General features: G+C 42.3%; 1 protein-coding gene across 1 annotated transcript in view; it reads right to left on the reverse strand.

Annotated features, from left to right (window-relative positions):
* The window catches only part of CLVS2 (clavesin 2), a 294,165-nt gene that overhangs the window by 103,785 nt on the left and 169,149 nt on the right, over nt 1-21,231 (reverse strand). Inside the window, exon 3 of the mRNA XM_078648939.1 lies at nt 9,941-10,051. Within this exon, the coding sequence (XP_078505065.1) occupies nt 9,941-10,051 (111 nt within the window). The remainder of the gene's footprint in view (nt 1-9,940; nt 10,052-21,231) is intronic.

Below are 21,231 nucleotides of genomic sequence, written 5' to 3' on the forward strand. Positions count from 1 at the left end.
GTGTACTTCCCTATGATGGAATAAAGGTTTAAACACTGGGCCATGGTTGAGTATCCTGGGCGGAACCCATACTGGATGACTGAAATGATGTTATTATCCTCCGCCCAGGTACACAGTCCTTTTAAGATTGCCCCCCGATGACCTTTACAACAGAGTCAATCAAAGAGATTGGCCTGTAATTAAGCGTGCTGTTTCGGTCCCCTTTTTTGTGTACAGGGACGATCGTCGAGACGCCCCAGGAGGCAGGGCATTCTCCTTTGGCTTTAGCATTACCCACGGCAGTCAGGATCTCGCCCCAAAACGAGGGTTTGGATTTAAAAAGGTCCGGTGGGATGCCATCCGGACCTGGTGCTTTTTTATTGGTCAGGTTAACGACCACCCTCCTCAATTTCGTTCACAGAGAACGTGAGTATTTCCTTATCCATAGACCTATCAGGGGGATCTATTTGACTCGATGTTTTTTTAAATAGTCCTACAAAATGAGACACCCATTCGTTCTCAGTTATATTGGAGCCCACTTCTCTGACCCCTTCCGCTAAAAAAGGTGATCGGTTAATGGTGCTCCAAAATCTGGAACTTCTGGATAGGGTCACAGAATCTAAGAGCTCCCTCGATATTTCCTCTTTGACCAGCGCCTTGCGATTAGCCAGAGCAAGTTTATAATTTTTCCTAAGGGTACAGATTAGGACTCTATCTCTTGGTATTTTTTTCAGCCCAGCCTTAATTTCACTCGCTGCTTTGAAACAAAGGCTACAGAACCATTTTGGTCTGCAGGGCATGCTGGTCTTGCCGTGGGCAAGTAACATGCCGCTTACTTTGGACGCGATACCTTCTAATGATTTTAGGATGCCTGCCGGTGATGATTCGTAATTGTGGCAACAACTACATTCTGCCTCGCAGGCGGTCAACAGAGAGTCGTGGAAGGTGGACGGAATTACCTAACTCCACTTGATGCGGCGCCCTCCCTCTGTGGGTTGTAAGCTGTTACTGCTGCGTGCTTTATCTTTGATCTTAATTAGACACCCTCCTATGGTCACACAGACAGGATTATGATCACTGTGTGAGCTTGGAATGATGGGAAAACCCTGGAGGAGGGGTAAGATGGATCTAGATACTAATATATAATCGATAAAGGTCCCGCAGCCTCGACCCTTAAACGTTGGCTCCCTGGGATTACTAAATGGCGCAACAAAGCTCATTGCAGAGAATAAATCGTGATCATCGAGCATAGCATTTAGAATATTACCCTGTGTGGTATGCTCGAAGTGGAGACCCGATATCAGGGGACAACCCAATTTCACCCGGGCATTCAACTTTGGGTCGCCACACGGGTGAATGTTAAAGTCTCCCGCGATAAAATTCCTATGATGGCCACATTCTTGTTTTACAAAGCTATTCAATTTTGCTAGCCCACAACCCTCCTCCTTGTTGATGGCGTTATAAAAGTTAATCACCAGGAGGGATCTGTCCTTCTGACCCAGGGAGATGGCCTGGATGTTTCTATTGGCCGTGAGGACGGTCTTAATACTGCAACGTAGAGCCAGTGATGCAAAGATTGCAAGGTCACCCTTGGCTCTGCCGCTAGTAGCTCTAGTCGCTGGGACAAAAAAAAGCTCAATTCACCGGCCACGTTTCTTGCAAACAGATTAGCGCAAATTTACTAGCAAACTGGACCAGAGGGAATCTATGGCTTTCCCTGCTAACCCCGCTATGTTCCAACTAAGAACATTATGATTTTGGGGTATCTCGGTGATACCCTGCACGGCTTCTCTTGATGTGTCGGGCAGGAGTGTGACAGAGCAATTATCTTTCTGAGCCCCGTTAGACTGAATGTTAACAGGGTCTTCTAATGTAGCCACTGGGTATGCAAACTCAGGCGTTGTGTTGGTTATTGGGCAGCTGCAGGTAGATAATGTGTTTTTAATGTGGGGTTTATGGGTTAAATGGTCTCCTCGCAGTCAGCCGCATTCATTGAGGCCTGAAAGGGCTGCAAAACGGTTAGGAGCCTCAAATGGTGAGGGGAAGCCCTGTACCCACCCCAAGAGGGCTCCCTTGACGATGTTAACATTGGTGGCCTCGTTTTCTGCTGCCCCCTGAAGTATGGTGTCCTGTCATAATAGCCCCTAGTCCTGATATCGGGTCGAAGATGTATTGGTGCCCTATAAAAGAAACCTGGGGGCAGTATCTCTATCCCCTGCCCTCTGGCTGCCCCCACTCTCGCCGCGTCTCTAAGAATCCTTTCCGCTGTAGTAGGATTGTTAAAGTTTACCACAATGCAGTCGCCATTCCTGGATTTACGTGAACTGCCGATCCAGGACACACGGCGGACCATAATGATGTCGTGAGTGGCCTGGTGCCCCTTCCCGGTGTTACAGTGCAACCAGTGGGTAACCTTGTTTTTAAGTTGATAAAAGTCCTGGACGGGATGGGACGTTTCCCAAAACCAGTACCAGCGGTGTGGATTCCGGGGGAAGATCAATAACCGGAGGTTTAACCACATTTCTAGATACTTCATTGAGGTTACCTATACCTCTGGTTGGAATGGCTGCTGAGATGTTATGTGACTGATGTTTGATGGCCACTCCCGCCGTGTGTGTATTGCTGGAAACCCCTGATGTAGTGGCTCTTCCTTTTGTTGACCCATGATCTTTGATGGGTGTCGTCCTTTGCTCAACCTCAACCGAATTGGGGGCCGTAAATGATGGGAAAGATGTGTTTGAAAGCTGTGTCCCCCCCCCCTTTTGTAAACTAGCTGTGAGACTTTCTGGTTTTTGTGTGTTTTCCAGAGTTGCCTGTTGCAGCTTCCCTAGATTCTGGTTAATTATCTTTAGTCTCTCTATGAGTGGGAGCATAAAGGATTTAAGCAGTTGTTCTATTTGGGGTATTCCCACTATCTCGCTGGGTCCAGATGTAACACCTACAGGAAGATGTAAAGTGGCATTCGGTGTTGTGTTTGGCGATGCTATCACTGGTATGGGTTGCCTATTGGTGAAGAATTTTTCTTTAGGGGGAGGTGGTTTTGCTGGTAATATTGACTTTTTGGGGACCTTCGATCTTCTACCCGTTTGACGTCCACCGCCCCTTTTCCTCTTCCCAGTGTGAGTGGGACATGGGGCTATAGGTCTCACGGTGTCCGCAACAGCTGGTACTGACTTGGTGGTTAATACGATGGGTCGATGCTCTTCAGGAGATGACATACTGTCCACTGATATGCTCACAGAATTAACAAGGTTACACCCATCTGAACCTGAGCTTATATTCCTCGGCCTGATCCCGCTTAACCTCGTTGGGTTGGATCTTTCTGGTGTTATGGCGTTTATTATGTTGCCCAGGGAAGAACGTTTTGAGCCCAAAAGTTCAAGGGATAACCGCTTTTCTGTGAGAGCTATTTCACACTCCAACACTGCTGCTGCTCTAGTGATGAAGTTGTCTAAGGTCCCTGTTACACTACCCCCTATAGTGCTTTGCACTATCTTCCTCCCTTTCCCTAGTGGTTGAGACATTATCAATGATGTAATCAGACCCTATAACAAGCAAAAAGGATCGTACTATAATATTTGTCCAGTTCACCTGTATAGTCCTAGGGCTTGGTGCAGCTGATGACAAGGGGGGGCTCAGCCCGGGCTTCTCCCGGCGCGTCCCGAGCGCGTTCTCGCGGGACGAGGGACCAGGCGGGGCTTTATGCGCCTCCTGTCGCGTGCAGATGAGTCGTCCTGCCCCAAGGGATCCAGGGGCTTGTAGTCAGCAGGAGGTGGACCGGCGGAGCCAAGCCCGGCCGGTCGATGATAGGTGAAAGCCCGTAGGAGCAGGGGGGCGGAGCCAAGCCCGGCCACAGGAAAGGGAGCAGCGAGACCAAAGCGCAGCCCCACGGCGAACTAGCAGCGTCTGGCAACAACTCAATAAGCTCTGTTTCGTAGCCTCTTTATTAGCAAAATCCTTAATGCAAGCAAACTGGAAGTCAACAAATATACCCACTTTGGCTCAATGGATTGCTTAATGGAGATTGCTGTGGAGAAGTGTGGCTCAATGGTTAGAGCGGCAGACCCTGATGCAGAGGTCTGGCCCGGGACCAGGGTTCAATTCCTACCTCGGCTGGTTCTCGGCGGATCTTGGGATCTTAATTCCTCGGACCTGATTTCTCGCCTCGGTGCCTACTCTAAGCATGGGTCCCACGCTGCAACTCTGGGCAATAGCTTGCTTAGTCTCCACAATGGCCCCCAACAGCGCTAGGGATGCCTGGTTGCACCCTGGGGATGCCCAGGAGTGGACATTTCACGGGGAAAAATCAGGAAGGGTTCCCTAGCGGTATGAGTACAGCGCCAGGACACTCCGGAGTATCAGTGCGCTTTACAAATACGCCTACATTTACATTTACATTTACATTTACATTTACATTTTAATGTCTAGGCTGAAAAATCATGAGAATCTGTATGCAAAGGTAGTCTGGGCCAATAAGTGCTGTATTAAATATTTAGTCGAATTGGGAGAGCATCGAGAGTGCCGAATCTAACAGATAGGTGATTTTGCTAGCCAAAGGTGGGATATACAAGACGCTATTTTCAATCATTGTGATGAGTATATTATCAGCCTTTCTGATTATTGTGGTCAATTTTTTTGTAAATTGAGGAATTGCTATTTTTTCACTAATTCTTAGCCAGCCAAATACAGGTCATAAGCAACGCCATTCATAAATGTTGTTAATTTAGCCACTATTCATTTTCATGATTATTGTATGTAATGTTTTGTAAATTGATTAATTGCTAGTCTGAAGTGTTATTTATGAAGTGAAAAATTACATACCTGTTGTATTTGTGATAAATGCGCTTTTAACAAAAAAGAGATTTAGGAGAATGAAGGACCTCCAGTTTTGCTTTTGTGGATGCGATAAATGTGTGCAAGTGAGAGTGAGAATGAGAGTGAGGCAGAGCGTAGGTGTTGTGTAGGGCTCTGTATATGTGCGTAAGAAATTTGAATTGGCTTTGCTTGTGAGTGGGAAGCCAGTGAAGCTTCAAGAGGTGCAGTGTGATGTGGGTGATCCGTTGCTGTTGTCCAGGTTGCTGGAGGTGAGTGCTTGTGTGATGGCCCATCTGGTGTTCTGAGGCAACCATTTGAAGATCTTTCACAGCATGTGTAGGATGTGGAAGCAGGAGGCTCGCTGTATTGACTTGAGTTGTTGTCTTGCTTTGGTTGTCTAGGATGATCCCTAGATTTCTTGTGTGGTCTGTGGGTGTTGGTTCTAACTCCGATGTGCACCAGGTGGAATCCCATGGGGAGGTGTTGTTGCTGAAGACCAGGAGTTCTGTCTTGTCAGAGTTGAGCTTCAGGCAGCTGGTTCATATGCGTTGTGCTACCATGGTCATGCAGTGGGTGAAGTTGGTTCTGGTAGTGGTTGTCTTGTACGTCAGGGAGAGGATGAGTTTGGTGCCATTTCTGTAGGAAATGACAGTGATTTGATCGAATAGTGTTGGTGATCTGTCTCAAGTAAATATTGTACAGGATGAGGTTGAGGGACAATCCCTGTGTGACTCTGCATATCAGTTTCTTGGTCTCTGATGTGAAGGGTGGCAGCCTGACCCTTTGGGTTCTTCCTGTGGGCGCGGAACAGATCCATTTGAGAGCAGATCCTTGTATGACAATCTTGTGAAGTCTTCTGATGAGGGTGTTGCGGGAGACAATGCTGAAGGCCTCTCAGAGGCCGAGCAGGATGAGGGCCGCTGCTTCAGTGCCAATGAGTCTGGCTTACGAATGAAATTGCCTTTTGTAGAACTTATGGGTGTAGACATTCGATAAGTCATCATACATGCACTCTGTCACTTATCTTTGCACTTATGCATCCATTCATCAATCCAATAACGCATTCTTCTATTCACCCTCTCACACTAACTCAACATATGCAAGCTAACTCAAAAGAATAACAGAAGAAAAAAGAAAACATGATGGCTTCTAAACATGGTGGGCATATGTTTGCCGTAACAAAACTAAACATAGCAGTGGGTATCCTTCTTGGAAAGGTATTGTAAATAGTCTATCATTGTTTAAATGTTCAAGCACCGTAGACACATTTAAAATCAATCATCTAGGAATGGTACAACAATGATACAATATGGACAACAACATTCCTTAAGGATTTCATTACTTAGTTAAAATGGTCATGAGGAAAATGGTACGACAATCAAGCAACCCGTTAGCATTGCCTGGAGAGCTGTGGTATCTGATTAGGAAACATTAAAATACCAAATGAGGAGAAGCAAAGAAATGAAAGGGAATCTATAAAATGAGAAAATTCTTAACCAAAGGATTGGCCAAACAGCCCTGATACTGATACACACACATTTTCATGTCGATTTAAACACGTGATCAGAAAATGCCATCACTCACAGGGAAAAAGAGCCAATGACTGATGTAGACTGGACCATTACTCCATGCAATTCGCTGCCATGATGAAAGCAGAGTTTGAATGACACTCAGCCAAACCAATATAAGAGCATAGTGGAACTAAAGGTCCTCCACCTATTTATATGGATATATATTTTCATTTGTAGATGTATGTACTGTTTAATGTTTTTTTATTATTACAAAATCTTGGCAGACATCTTAGAAGAGGTTCTAGCAATAATTATTAAAGTGCAATTCTTCTCCCACTGGGGTTTGTTGCAGCCAGTTGCTCCCAGCATAATCATTACCTACAAAGAAAATTTGACATGCTGTACAACAAAATACTTATCTGTAGGCATACAGAGAAATAATAATCTACTCTTGAATGAAAGTTGATTTTAACATATGCTTTTCACAATCAATATGTCAAGCCTAATGAGTTTATCATAACTTTTCATATGAAACAGATCAGACCTAAGGCAACAGAAATCAGGCGTGTTGCAGTTATCAGCATTGTATCGCCATAACCTACTGAGGCCCCTGTACTGAGCATAAGTGTTAAAAAGTAAACCAGGCAGATAGCTGATTAAACTTCTTCTTTATTCACGGCCTCCACAGTGCCACCCAGATAACAGAACCAACTGTGCGTCTCTCTCCTCAAGTTCACCCTGCTCACTCTGAACATTCGAAAGCAGCCTCCAGGGGTAAGGGACGTTCCAAAGGGAAGGAAGGGAGAGGGATGGAGGAACATACCATGTCTAAACCCCAACATGTATGAAACAGATACCTTAACCTTAGTAGAGCTAGAACATAGCCTGACATTAGTAATAGGATTATTATAAACCATTGCTAAGCATACAAATACCTTGTGAATATGGTACCTTTAGCAACCAGTAATCTGCGCATTAAAATTTATGGATTATAACAATAAGCTTTTCCACAAGGCAACCATCATGCATACAGAAATAAAATAACATCTTATACAAAATTACAATTTGCAAAGCACACTACTATGAGATGTAAGAGGATCTCACAAGGATTCTGACTGTACAAATCTCCTATACAAAAAAATGTGTCTGAGGGGGTAATCAGCACCAAAATGCTAACCTACTACAATGGTAATCTGTGAGATTCCATGTCACAAAATATCTATCATTGGCTTTAACACAGAATAATAACAATCTACACTTAACAACAATTAAAACATCAGGCCTGCTGTGTTTATCATAACATTTCATTAAAAACAATCAGCCCTATGATCTTCATCATTGGCTTGTAACCATAACCAATTAAGTCCTACTGTGGCGATTCTGGAGGTATGCATACTAATACACATTACATGCTTATATCTAAAATGGGGTTTCCATTTTAAGTTTGATCACACTTAGAGAAACTCATGTTATAATCAACCATAGAAAAGTGTTTTCACGTTAAGTTAGCCATAGTTAATATAGGCCTCAGTAAAGTAATATCTCCTAACATTGAAACTATATGCTTTTGTCTGCGTGTATTATCTCACGTTTTACTCTCATTTCAGGAGCCAAGCTAACTGCAGTAGTTTGAAGCAACGAATAGTCAATTGTTTAGTTTCATTGGGAACATTTTATTATTGCTAGCTTCACTGTAACTGAATAATTCATTTATGCCATCTGTGTTGGGGATGGCCTGACCGTGATACACCATCCTGTGCGCGTCGTTTGTGTGATGTCTTGGATACAGGGTGATAACGCTTTATTGTTGAAAGGGTGGAATTTCAATTGGTTCCCACTTCTTGGGAATGGTGGGCAGCGTAGCATTTCTTGAACCCGATGTTGTATTTGTACAATGCTGATCTAGCTAGTTTCAGATGCTCTGATCTACTCTTTCGAGAGCAGATTTAGCTTCACTCTCCCTTGGGCCAGATGTACAACCATTCCATTTTGCGGGCCACAAATTGTGATTTTTTTTTGCAACTCATAAAACGGAATGTACTAATGTGTCTCAGATTCATTTAGCGATTCACAATGGGGTCGCAAAGGACCTGCCTCATCAATATTCATATTGGGGAGAGGAGTTAGCCTAACAGCTAGGGCGGTTGACCTTGAATCTGGGGAACTGGGTTCGAGTCTTGGCAATGACGCTAAACATCCTGTGATTCTGGGTAAATCACTTAATCTCCCCGTGCCTAACAAAAATTAATGTGTCCTCATGTTATACAACTGGTGCTATATAAAGCGCTCTGATACCCAATTCGGGTCAAGTTCATGCTATATAAAACTCTGTAAAATAAAAAATAAAAAATATTTATGAGGCAGGTTGCTATTTGCGGCCCATTGGGAATGGGCTATGATCAAAGGGATGGTGGCCTGCTGGGAAAAGCAGACCACCAAGTCTGTGCTTGCTTTTTAAATGAAGCAAAGTGTATTTTTTTCAAATGTAGCCTGTTTTCCATAAAGAAAAATGGGATGTTTAAAAGAATTTTTTTTTTTTCATTTTTTATGTTCAGGCAGGGGTCCGTTGGACCACTGCCTGCTCTCAAAAAACATTTCACTGCCAAACACTAACCCCTTCCTGTTTGTGACTGGCTTACTATTAATTTGAAAATGGTGGTAACTGCGATTGTTTTGGCTCCGCCTTTGCAGTCGCAAAGCAATCGTACATCCCCCTGCAACTCGCTATTAGTAAGAGACGCCCTTGGCACACCCCTTCCTAATTGCGACTCGCAAACCCTATTTTGCGAGTTGGTAATAGGTTACTGATTCGCAAAATAGGGTTTGTACATTCTGCAACTGTTTTTACCGGTCGCAAACAGCCCGACCGCTAAAAAAGGTTGTACATTTGGCCCCATATTCTTACTTTGCCACACTCACAGATTTAAACTCTTAAGCAAATCTATTGTCCTTCCCCTGATTGAACCTTCACGTCCATATAGTTTAATGACTGCCCTCCTCCCATTAGTGCTGCTGCCAAAAAAAAGATACTGTAAACCAGCTAGTTATCTAATAAAACGTATATTCTTGGCTGTCAATATGTGGGCAGAGGCAAAGTTCCTCTTCTGGTGATTGTCACATAATTATCTGAAAATGCTTGCCAAAGCAGCTGATGTTTTTCCTACATTTGTTTAATACATCCTAGGAGGAGGTACTGCAATCAAAAAATGCATGATTGAAATTTCACTATGCCCATGTGGCATTGTGGCATTTCTGCTAGCGTATGTGGAGGCCAGGAATGAGCCCCAAAAAAAGCAGAGGTTTTTTTATTACACGTCAGGGACACATTAATTCTTGGTTTTTTTTTTTAAATGCCATAACAATGTGCATTGTATTCTTTGATGATACCAGAAATGGTGCTAGAATGGGTGCCCGAGATTGGGTGGTTGATTTATCACATGAACCAGAAGGAAGAGTGATGCAATATTTACTTTTAGAACATTCTCTGCCTTTGGATTATGGTAACGAAATTTCTGGGGTGCACTGAGGGTAAGGGAAACAAAGCCCTACTGCTTCCCTCCTCAAATTACCTCTTTAAAAATAAATAATTTAGTTTGCTACATCTAGAACAGTTACAGTTACTCAAATAAAATTACCCTTTTCCGCGTCTTCTCTTTCAAGAAAGGTCGTATCACTGTGTACAAAGCATGTATATACCATGGTTGGTTGACAAAATGAATTCCTCCGAAGCGAGCAGGAAAACTGTCCTAAAACAAAAAATGAAATCCTATTTATTAGGAGGAATATTTGAAACAGAAGCAATGCATCCATCACAGATTTTAATGAGGAACGGCATTATTGAATTTACATGAAAATTGGCAGCCATTCTGACTGATCTTCAAACAACAAAATTGCAGTTTTCCCTAACAATGTAAAAAAGAGAGGAAGGGCCTAATGAGCTCATTGTAACTTATACTTGTTGAGCATAAGTGTTAACTAGTTAGTTAAAGTGCCTATAGAATCAATTTGTAACTAAAAAATAAAGTCCCATTGCAGCAGGGTATCTCGCCTGATTAGTAACCTCAAAAATAGTGAGTGGAGTGTAAGTAGATCAACTAACAAAGTTTTGAATACATGCTGTCAGAAAATGTTTGTGTACAACATGTTTTTTGGATTGGACCTTTAATCCCTTTTTGAGCCACATGAATGCATGAAATTTGCCTGGGATAAAAAGCAGCAACATATTGTTTTGTGCAGCATAGATGTCTTTGAAGTTGTTGTTTTTAGCTGATACCCAGGCATGTTAGACGTTTTCGTGGGGCCTGGGTCAGCAACTTCACTGGAGAAGTGTGGCTCACTGGTTAGAGGAGGCAGACGCTGATGCAGAGGTCAGACCCGGGACCAGGGTTCAATTCCCGACGCGGCAGGGTCTTGAGCCCAAATGTCCACGGACTCAATAATTCTCGCCTCGGTGCCTACTCGAATCATGGGTTCACACTCTGCAGCTCTGGGCAATAGCTTGCTTAATCTCCACTATGGCCCCCCCGCGGCGGGATGCCTGGTCTTCACCTTGGGGATGCCCAGTAGGGATAATCTCGCAGGGAAAGCCAGGACGGGTTCCCAAAGCAAGCGCTAAGAGACCTGTCGGTGATTTGGTGCTATATAAATCGAAATTAACATAACATAACATAACATAACACTGGCCCCCCCACAGGATGAGCCCCTGTTTTCAAATAAAAAAATAAAAACTTGGTGGAGAGTCAGACAAAACATAGCAAATACAACATCTGCCACATTTATTGGTGTTAGCTGACTCATCAATATTAAACAGGACATTGTTACTTTAAAATCGATAAATACCCGCTGTAGCACCCAGACAAATAGACCGATTACAATCTCGCTAGGAAAGCCCTCCGTACTACTCGGATCCAGAGGGCTTTCCTAGTTAATTGGGCTCCGCGAGTCAGAGAGTCCGATTACGATGAACCTGTATGGTGACGGACTCGGTTCGCTGAGACTCCCATTGAACTCTATGAAAGCCTGTATACCGAACACATGCACTGCCTCCCAGAGCAAAAAGGGGTGGGTGGGGAAATGTGTACTACCTGTGGCGGGCCCCCATGTTGCCCGCCACACTGTACATGCATGGAAAGGGGGGAACCATGGGTACCCCACAGGACTGATTCTGAGGGCCCTGGGTGAAAGGGGGCCTGCTACAGCGCTCTGAAGTCCGATTCCCACAGCTGTTTCATCTCACTGAGACGAAGGCGATACGGCTGTCCAAATCGTCCATCATACTCGCTCATTCGGAAGTCGGCTCCAATGCGCTGCACGATTCGGCTGCGAACGAGTCGGACTGGCAGGATCGGGTTCGGAAACTAATCGTGCGACACGTGTGAGATCTTCGCATCGTACTTGGCCGTTTAGAATGGGGGACGATTCGGTAGGAAACATAGGCTCCGAATCAGATTTGCTTGTTCGGGAACCCATCTGAAGGCCTTCCTAGCGAGATTGGAATCAGCCCCAAAAAGTGTGTGACCTAGGAAATAATTTCCCTCACTTCTGAAAGCCCAGCTGAAGTGTGATTGTTTCAGTGTGCATCCTGTAAAATGGCTGCAATATTTTAATCAAGATTAAAAGTATGGCTCCTTTTGTGGAATTAACACTGAAAAACTTGTAGAACATAGATCTATTGTAGAACAGAAGATATATTTAAATTTGCTTCTGTAGGATTGTGCCTGCATTTGCAGTGAAGCTCAGTCTGTTAGTGAATACGCACAGGACTTCTTCTGGGCACCTGAAACAGCAGCAAATTCACCTCAGTTCTTCTGGAATTTCCAGTGAAATCCTTTTTATTCAAAGTTGGAACCAATCAGGTATTCATAATTGTGTCCAGTGCTGATTTACGCATGAAGAATTAACATTGTGCACATGCACATTTGCACTTTCAAAATTTTAGTTTTGTTTCCCAACAAGAATCCTTTTTTTTTGTCGCGAAATCCCCTTTGCTTCAATGCAAACAGTTTGGCGGTGTCCCATCCCAAATTTACCTTTTCCTGTGCCTCACAAGAGTAGATCTACAACTGTATCCAGTGTTTCCAGTGTGGATGCACCTAGCAAAAATGTGTGAATAACTACAAACACTTAAGTTAGTGAGTGTTCACCTACTTAGACAGGCAACCGTGTCCTGCAACATCGACGACTCACGACTGTAAACAGATTTGCCTACATTTTAAATGAAAACATACTGTATCATTTTATTCTGGGTAAACAGGTGCATGAGTGTAAATTCACATTATGTCTTAAATGAAGGTGTGAGCACAACTAAGTTCAACTTAGGCGGGCAAATCCCTTTGTGAATCAGACCCTCGGTCCAGACTTGCAACTGCTAATCACAATTCTGTATGAATAATTAGCTCAAGTACACACAAAAAACAATTGGACATATTTAAACTAAACCTAGCAGGAATGTCATGTCTGGACCAACTTTAAATCATTTTGTGGATTTATGCAAATCTGTAAACTAGTTTTAGAAATAAACAGTTTGATTAACAAGTCACTACAGTAACCACAGTTTTGAATGAAATATAGAATCTGATAAGCTATAGTAATGTATGGAAACCAGCTAATGTACTTTGAGTTGCTGTAAGCAGGGAGAGCTCATTTGAAGTTTTTTACACCACAGGTGTCTGCCCATCCCAGCTATCTGCAGGACCAATTGTTACCATTTCTGTAACATATACAGAGTGAGTGCATTGACTCTGCCCATAATAGTTTTTCACTTTTACCACATGCAATTGGAAGTTCTGTGTATCATTCCGCTTACAGAGTGTATGTCAGAGTATTGATGGAAAAAAAATGTCTGCCATAAATTTTTGGGCTTAATTATCGGTTACAAAATCTTGATTAAATTGGGATTGATGTTCTCTTTTGTAAATTATATTTATGCCCAGACATTTTTGTTAGCAGTTAATTATTACTTTTTACTGAAAATGACTCTTGAGGGTAGCAGAGCGCTTTACAAATGCTAATGAAGGAAGAAACAGGTGGAGCAAAACAACAACATACTCGAGAATGGTACAGTACGTAGCAGCTCCCAAGTTGAGGGAATAGACCACCAAGATCCAGGGCAACAAATTAACAAACAAGGTCATAACAGGCGAGTAATAAATCTGGGTATAGACACTGCACTATATCGGGCCCGGACAGCAGGGTTTGTGGGTTCAAGGTCAAAAAGGTGTTCATCAGTAGCAGATTCACTTCTTTTCTGAATGATTCAGTTGAGAGGGGGAGTCTGATTTCAGGGAGTTCCAAATTCTCAGGGCAACACCTGAGAAGGATCGGTTGTGAGGGTTTTTGTTATACCATTTCTGTGGTTTCAACAATAAGGTGCTGGTTTTTGTAGAGGATCTGCAGCTGACAGATAGCTCCACTTATTGTACACGGTACCAAGGGGTGTTGAAGTGTTGGGCTTTATGGGTCATGCAGGCAATTTTTAACTGTATCCTTGCCTCATATAGGAGCCAGTTTAAAGATTTCAAATCAGTAGTGACGTGGTTGTTTCTTTTAGATCCTACGATGAGCCTTGCAGCACAGTTAAGAAAGGCCCTTAGTGGAGCCAACTTTGATCTAAGTAGGCCGCTGAGAGTTGCACTTCCTTAGTCGAACCTGGGAATCAATCGGGCTTGAACATATGACTTGAAGGTCGTCAAGGGGAAGGAATGATTTCATTTTGCTTAAGATGTTCAATTGGAAGTTTTCTCCTTTAGTGGCTGTATGTGCTCCTGCAAGTTCAAGCTCTTGTCTAGCATTATTCCCAGTGAGCTTGCATAATCTATAGCATATGGTGAGAAGTTAGGAGCTGTTAGTTGCTTCATCCATTCTTCAATATGACTGGGTGGGGCGATTAAGAGGAATTACGTTTTGAGGGTGTTAAGTTTGAGGTGGTTGCAGGTCAGCCAGTTTTGTAATTTTAGTGAAGTAATGCTGAGAGACCTGATGTCTTCAGGGGAAGAGATTGTTGTGCAGTTGGGGGTCATCGGCATATATGGTATAGTGGATGTTGGATAATTTCAGATTTTCAGGTAAAGGCTCCATAAACAGTTTAATGAGAGAAGGTGAGCGTGTGACGCCTGTGTGACCCCTAATTTGACCAGTGTGGATTTGGACAGGGACTGATTAACCTTGATTCTCTGAGTTCTGTTGTGAAGAAATGAGGCAAACCAGTTTAGGACAGCCCCTGATAGCCCACTCCTCCATTTCAGTAAATAAAGGGGGCTGTCATGTTTGATCGTATCAAAAGCTGACAAAAGGTCGAGGAGGAATAGAAGGCAAGATTTGTTCTGATCCAGCATTTTTAACCCTTTGTCAACTATGTGTGTAAGGAACAATTCAGTGCTGTGGCCTTGGCAGAAGCCAGATTAGATTTGATCTATAAGTCCGAACTGTTCTATGTGGTTGCATAATTGAGTATGGACACATATCTCAAGGAGCTTCGCCAGAGTCGAAATCTTGAAGATTGGGCGGAAGTTGTTTAGGTCCGCGTAATGTGCTGTGGGTTTTTTTTTTTTAAACTGTGGATTTTTCAAAATAATTGCAAGCAAACACCCTAGGCAGTCATACGGTTCAGTTAGTCTAACAACTCATCATACCAACATCATGATATATAGGAACTCAGTGTGGATACACTATAACTATGTTAAAATATATTTGAAATGTATTTGATTTGTTCTAAAAAACAAATTAAACTGTTCATAAATACAATGCAACATAATGTCCTATGTTACAAACAATCACTATCTCATAGCCAGCTTTTCATTATGTATTTATGTATGAATTAATGTTGTACAGTATCCTCTGCAAAGCAATTTGCCCTTTATACTTTTTGTGACTTTTATGATTGTTCACATGTCCTGGTAATACTGGGCCTATTCCTCTTGCTAAATTCGGACAGGTTTGATTTCCCAGCATTTAACAAAGGTTGTGATTTGTAATTCAAATGTTAATTACATGATATGATAAACAATGCACTACTTCTAACTGTGATCTTGCGAAGGAATCACAATTTAACAGACTACTTGTAATCAGATGTTATAGGGTTTTTCAAAATGTGCAAAATGTGTAAATATTGTGGGAACAATTTGGGGGGATGATTTGAGTTTTAATGATGCATAGATGATCATTGATGCGAGTTACTCAAGTCACTTAGAAGAGTAAATAATGCCACATTTTCATTTTGAAGGCTATCATTATAAAATGGATGCAGTTTCTTGTGTTGTGTTCAGTTTCTTCTGCTCAATCCCTCTCCCAATCAGTGTCCTGCAGTAAGCCATCTCTCCCCTTGTTTCTGCAGAGCATCAAGTGAATGACATTAATATAATAGTGTTGTACCACATTTTTTAGAAGATATTTAGTGTGAATGAGGTTCCCATGATGTAATCAAAGTATCATTTAAAATGACTTCATGTGACACAGGATACAGGTAGCAGGCACTAATTTGTTAGGACAAGAAAATACCCACTGCCTAAAAGGGTCATTTTCAGAAGTGTGACAAGGGGCCCAATTACAATGTATCGGGGATTGGGACCGCCCAACAGGCTGTTGACGGTCTCAACTTAGGTATTTTGATTCGACCGCCACCATGGCAGTCACAGTACCTATTAATTGCATTGTGGTGTGTGCTGCTGGCTGCAGCACCCGCCGCAATGCAAAATGGGACAATTTACATATCTCTGCACTACGTGGCAGGCACCATGAGGTGCCTGCCACAGGGTGCAGAGATCTTTAGAGGGGCACCCTTGGTGCCCCTTAGGTCCCATGTATGGGAGCCAGGAGGGAATGGGGGCCAAAGTCCATTTCTGCAAGGCTTTTCATGGCGGGTTTACCTGCCATGAATAGGCCAGATGAAAGGGGCATAGTAATCCCTATGGGGGTGCCTTGCAGGCACCACCAACCTGGTAGGGACTACAAGCCCCTCCACCGCATCATCAGGCTCAAGGAGCCCGTCGGATGCATAGCGATCAGACTTTCTGATTGCCATCACCCCGCCGGCCATTGCAATAGGGCAGACCAGAAACATGTCTCCGATGGCGGGGAGACCACCAGTGACAGCATGTCGGTGGCGGTGCCCCTCAATTCTGATTTACCATTAAAGATGGCTTTAAATTACAATACATTATAGATCAAACATGATATTTCTACATATTCCGAAACAAAACTGATGATGTATTAATCTAATAAAATAGCCCAATGTTATCCTATCGGAGAGGTAGGTCTTACAGTATTAAAACATGAATTGCAGAGGTTTTCACTAACAGAATATTTAAAACTTAAGTTTACGTGTCCAACTTTTTATACCCTGCCTTATGGGCCCGTCCTTGTGAGCTGTTTAGTCCTAACCCTGGGTGACTTTTATTTATTAAAAAGGATGGTTTATGCCCGGAAATATCTTTATTTTGACAGATTGAAATAGCAGTTAAAAACTAAACACAGGCTGCAATGGCAGACCTGAGGCATTTTTTAAAAGGCTACTTATGTGGATGGCACAATAAGTGTTAAAGACCCACCAGTATCATTTAATTTAAAGGCCCTGGGTACATGTAGTACCATTTCATGAGGAACTCACAAGTAAATTAAATGTGCCAATTAGGTGTAAGCAAATATTACCATGTTTAAATGGGAGAACACAAGCAATCTGGCACTGGTTAGCAGTGGTAAAGTGCAAAAAGTCCTAATGCCAGCAAAAGTAGATTTAGCAAAACAGGATTGAAGGCAAAATACATGGCGGGTACACAAAAGATGTCAAGTCTAACAAAGTCTATTAGGAGATGAGTAGAATATATAAATTAGAATATTTACCATGAGAATTATGAGAGAGATAATCAAACTGGAGCACATTCAGCACCCACTATCAGCTGCTCCACAACACCTCGCTAACTCTCCAGAGGAACTTTTATTCTGCTTCTTCACAATTATACTCAACTATACAAAACGGCATTGTCATATTCAAAACTCAAAAGATTTTCACAATGAAGATTCAGACCAACTGACTTCTTCACTATTTCTTTCTAAGGTGAACTTTGCATCATTGATACTCATAGGATGCACCCTAAACTAGCCAATCTGCATTGCTGTGTGACGTTTCACCTATACTTGTCTATGGTGTGACATTACTAGCTAGTTTTTTATTAGATAGGTTGACTGATAAGTACACCGAAGGAAAGTGGAATCTTATGGGGGATTGACAAGTGTCCACATCAAAGAATAAGGCTGCCACCTTCTAGATGTCCCACAAAATAAATAAAAAGAATATCTGCTCAGTCTATAGTAAAGTGAAACACAGCGGCCTGACCTAAATGAAAGGCAATGTGTAAAGTGTTAAGCAGTGCATGAACCCTAGAAAAAGTCACTGTAAAACACAATAAACCTCCACAGCCAATTTTTGAAATAAGGAGAACATTGTTATGAGTAAAAAAAGACCAAAAAGCAGAAGTCCAGTCAGAAAAATCATATATATATGAATTGCTAAGGAGTAAAAGGAAAAAGCACCAAGAAAAATAATGCGCTAATAGTAATCAATGATCGTGGTAGACCAAGGTGCTATTTCAGGCTGACTGTTCTAGAGGACGGACTGGATACACCCAGAAGATTGGTCCTGATGAATATCTGGAAGTGAAAAAGTTCAGATACGTTTCTAAGTTCCTGTTCAGAATGGGCTTTTGTCACTTTCTTAAAGAAGTTTTTTTAAATTTCTAATAGGTCCCAATGCAGAATGGCACTTTGTCACTTTTTGAGAAGGAAAAATCTCTCCACATAGGATGCTGCAGAAACTGCAGCCCCTGCAATGGAACCGAAGGCCCGATATCTGAAGCAGGTTAGTCCCAATGGCGCTCTAAAACTTTTGAGATTTCTCACTGAAAACTTTTCAAGTCACATCCAATTGGGTCCTGAGAGTTGTGGAGATTACTTCGTGGGATAAAGCTGAAATACAGCCTCTTGCTGTGGAACTGCTGGTCGGATACATTTTCCACTGGGTCCTGCTGAAGCTCTGAAGAAACATTTTCAAACGTTTCCAAATATTCTTCAGGTGCCCAAACAACCACAGAACTACACATGTAAGGGCCGTAGGACCTAAGGGGAAGGCACTTAGAGAATCTCAGTGATAGGCCTCGGGGAAAGTTCAGTGCTAGCCCAGTTGCAAGTGGTTCACTAGGATTCTTTGCAGGAATGTCTTCTTGGGCTCTTTTGATGTTCCTTGAGCCACCCAGGAGATCAGCCTTATGATCCTAGGAGCACATTCTGTCCTTGGATTTCAAGTGGTCCCAGTTTTAACACCCTCAGGTCCAACTCACAAGCCACAGATGCCAAACACAGTAGTTTAAGTCTGCCTGGGGCACTTTCACAAGTCCAGCAATGTTCTGAGGAAGACTGGCTGAGCGTCCAGCTCTGAAGAGGGATTCAGCCAGCTTTAGGTGTGGGATACCCTAAGACACTCCTAGTCCTTCTCTGACCCATGGAGTAAATGTTCCAAGAGCCTGCCTTATGTACTTTTTCAGTAGTTCATCTTTATCTTACTGCAAACAGGCCTAAAATACAATGCGTATTCAGCCACACTAAGCTTGGGCATTAACAGCAGAAGGTGTGTAGGGGTGTGTACTATGGAAAATACTAATGTTCTCCCACATCTAACACCAAAATCCAGTTCGAAAGGGGCCCTGGAGACACAACAGAAAATAACTAATAAGTTTACAAAGACTACCAAGTCTACAAATGACTACTTAGCCTGCTAAAACAAAGCACCATGCTGTAGTAATCAGGCAATGGATACACAATAATTGTGATCTCGGCCTGATCGATCTCTTTCAAGGGTACACACGTTTCACATGTGCCTCCTCAGGAAGGCCTGTCATGCAGAGCGTGCAGAGCTTGACACCCTTTTTCAAACAGGAGGGCTAGCAGCTCCCAAACTGAGTATCCCGTTGATTTCAGATGGATTATTCCTCTCCATTCAGATCAACCTGTCAATCAAAATGGTCTATTGAGTTACTTCTGGAAGGAATTCCACACCTCATTATAGGCAGGGCAGGGATGTCCAGTAGCTGCAGACTAAGAGTAAATTGCTTATAGTGGCTAATGCTAGCATGTACCTGCAGTGAATAAATCACGAAAACCTAGGTTCACTATTTGGGATTTATGCGTAGGCACGGGAAATACTGCTAAACCAGATTAAATCAATGTTTCTGCAACATCCAGAGGCAAAAAACTACAGTGAAAGTTCAAGAACTTTTTTCTTGTTTTTTAAAAATCCAATAAATTGGTAAAGTCGTATTTCTTCTAAGTAGAAGAAATACCACTTATAGAAAAGTTATATTTAAAGGTTATTTTTTAACTGGCTATAAAAAGTCAGACTTTACCAATGCATTGGATGTTTATGGATAATGTAGAAACAGTGATTTCATCTGCTTTACCAGTATTTCCTATTGGAACAGCTGAACCCAAAGCGGCAAAAAATAGCTTTTGATGATTTATTCACGGTAGGTACATGCTAACAATAATTTAGGCATGTAGCACTTGAAGGCACAATGCACCCTACCTTAAGAGCAATAATGTAATATTAGTGGTGACTGATTAAGCAATTAGAAGCAGATTTTTAGGCCTGTAAAAAAAAAAGATGTTATTCTTGGGAGCTTGTAGGCTGCAGGGAACCGGAGTGAGTGGAAGCCTATGCCATGTTTTTAGAGTCACAAAGTAGATGGCATAGTGTAATTACCTGCAGGTAAAACCTAACATAATGAAAAACTGGGAGTGAACATCAAAAATGGGGGAAGTGTGCAACATAGAATATTTGACATCCTTAAGAAAGCTGTTAAGACATGTTATTGAACAGTAGTACTACAGTGATAAGTTCTCATCCTAGAGAAATTGTCAGACATGGTGATGATATCTCAGTGTTGTTTGAGGACATAGCAATCTACCACAGACTGTACGACTTGGGACATCTGAGCACTGAATTCAAAATGTACCCTCGAGTGAATGGACGTTGTACACCTGTGTAAGAACCCTTCTTGTTAAAACTTCTGCCAGTAAGGAAGGGCACTGGTGAAACTGAGGACATAGAACAAATAGACCAACTAGACCTTTATCCTTTCCAATAAAGGAGACATCACTGCAGAGGAGAAGGTTTTCGTGATAATGACAAGGATCACAAAAGGGCTTGTTCAATGTCAGAGCTTTAAATTGAGTTCGGAGGAATTTAATGCTTGTTGTAACTCCTGTTAGTAGTCTATCATGAACAAAAATACTGAAAACAGCGCATAACCAGCAGAACCACTGGTTATTATGTTCATTTTAAAGTTCAAGGTAAAGACACATAGAACCAGCAGAACCACTGGTTATTATGTTCATTTTAAAGTTCAAGGTACAGACACATAGAACCAGCAGAACCACTGGTTATTATGTTCATTTTAAAGTTCAAGGTAAAGACACATAGAACCAGCAGAACCACTGGTTATTATGTTCATTTTAAAGTTCAAGTTAAAGACACAGAATTAATTATAGAAATGAAAATCTATCATTGAAAAAACCCATACAGATCTGAAACCCCGACACTCAAGAAACACAGGAGAACACAGCTGGGGAAAAGCAGGGATATATTTCTGTGTGAGGGGGACTAGGGGGTGTTACCAAGTTTTGAAAGAATTGTTAAACGTCTGACAAAATCAAGTTAACACATTGTCCAGGCCAGCCAATCCAGATGAAGTAGATCTAACACCCTGTAATGGAAACCTTAGGATGAATATGTATTGAAAATATATGTTTGTCGTATGTTTCCATATAGTTCCGGGATGATACCTGCAACTAATAACTGATACCATGAACCAGGATTTTGCTTTCAACTGCTCTCAAAATTTCCCAAATGCACTGCACCCTATTTTTTTAACTTTGGGAA

This window comes from Lissotriton helveticus, chromosome 6, assembly GCF_964261635.1.
Source record: "Lissotriton helveticus chromosome 6, aLisHel1.1, whole genome shotgun sequence".
In the NCBI taxonomy this organism is placed as follows: Eukaryota; Metazoa; Chordata; class Amphibia; order Caudata; family Salamandridae; genus Lissotriton; species Lissotriton helveticus.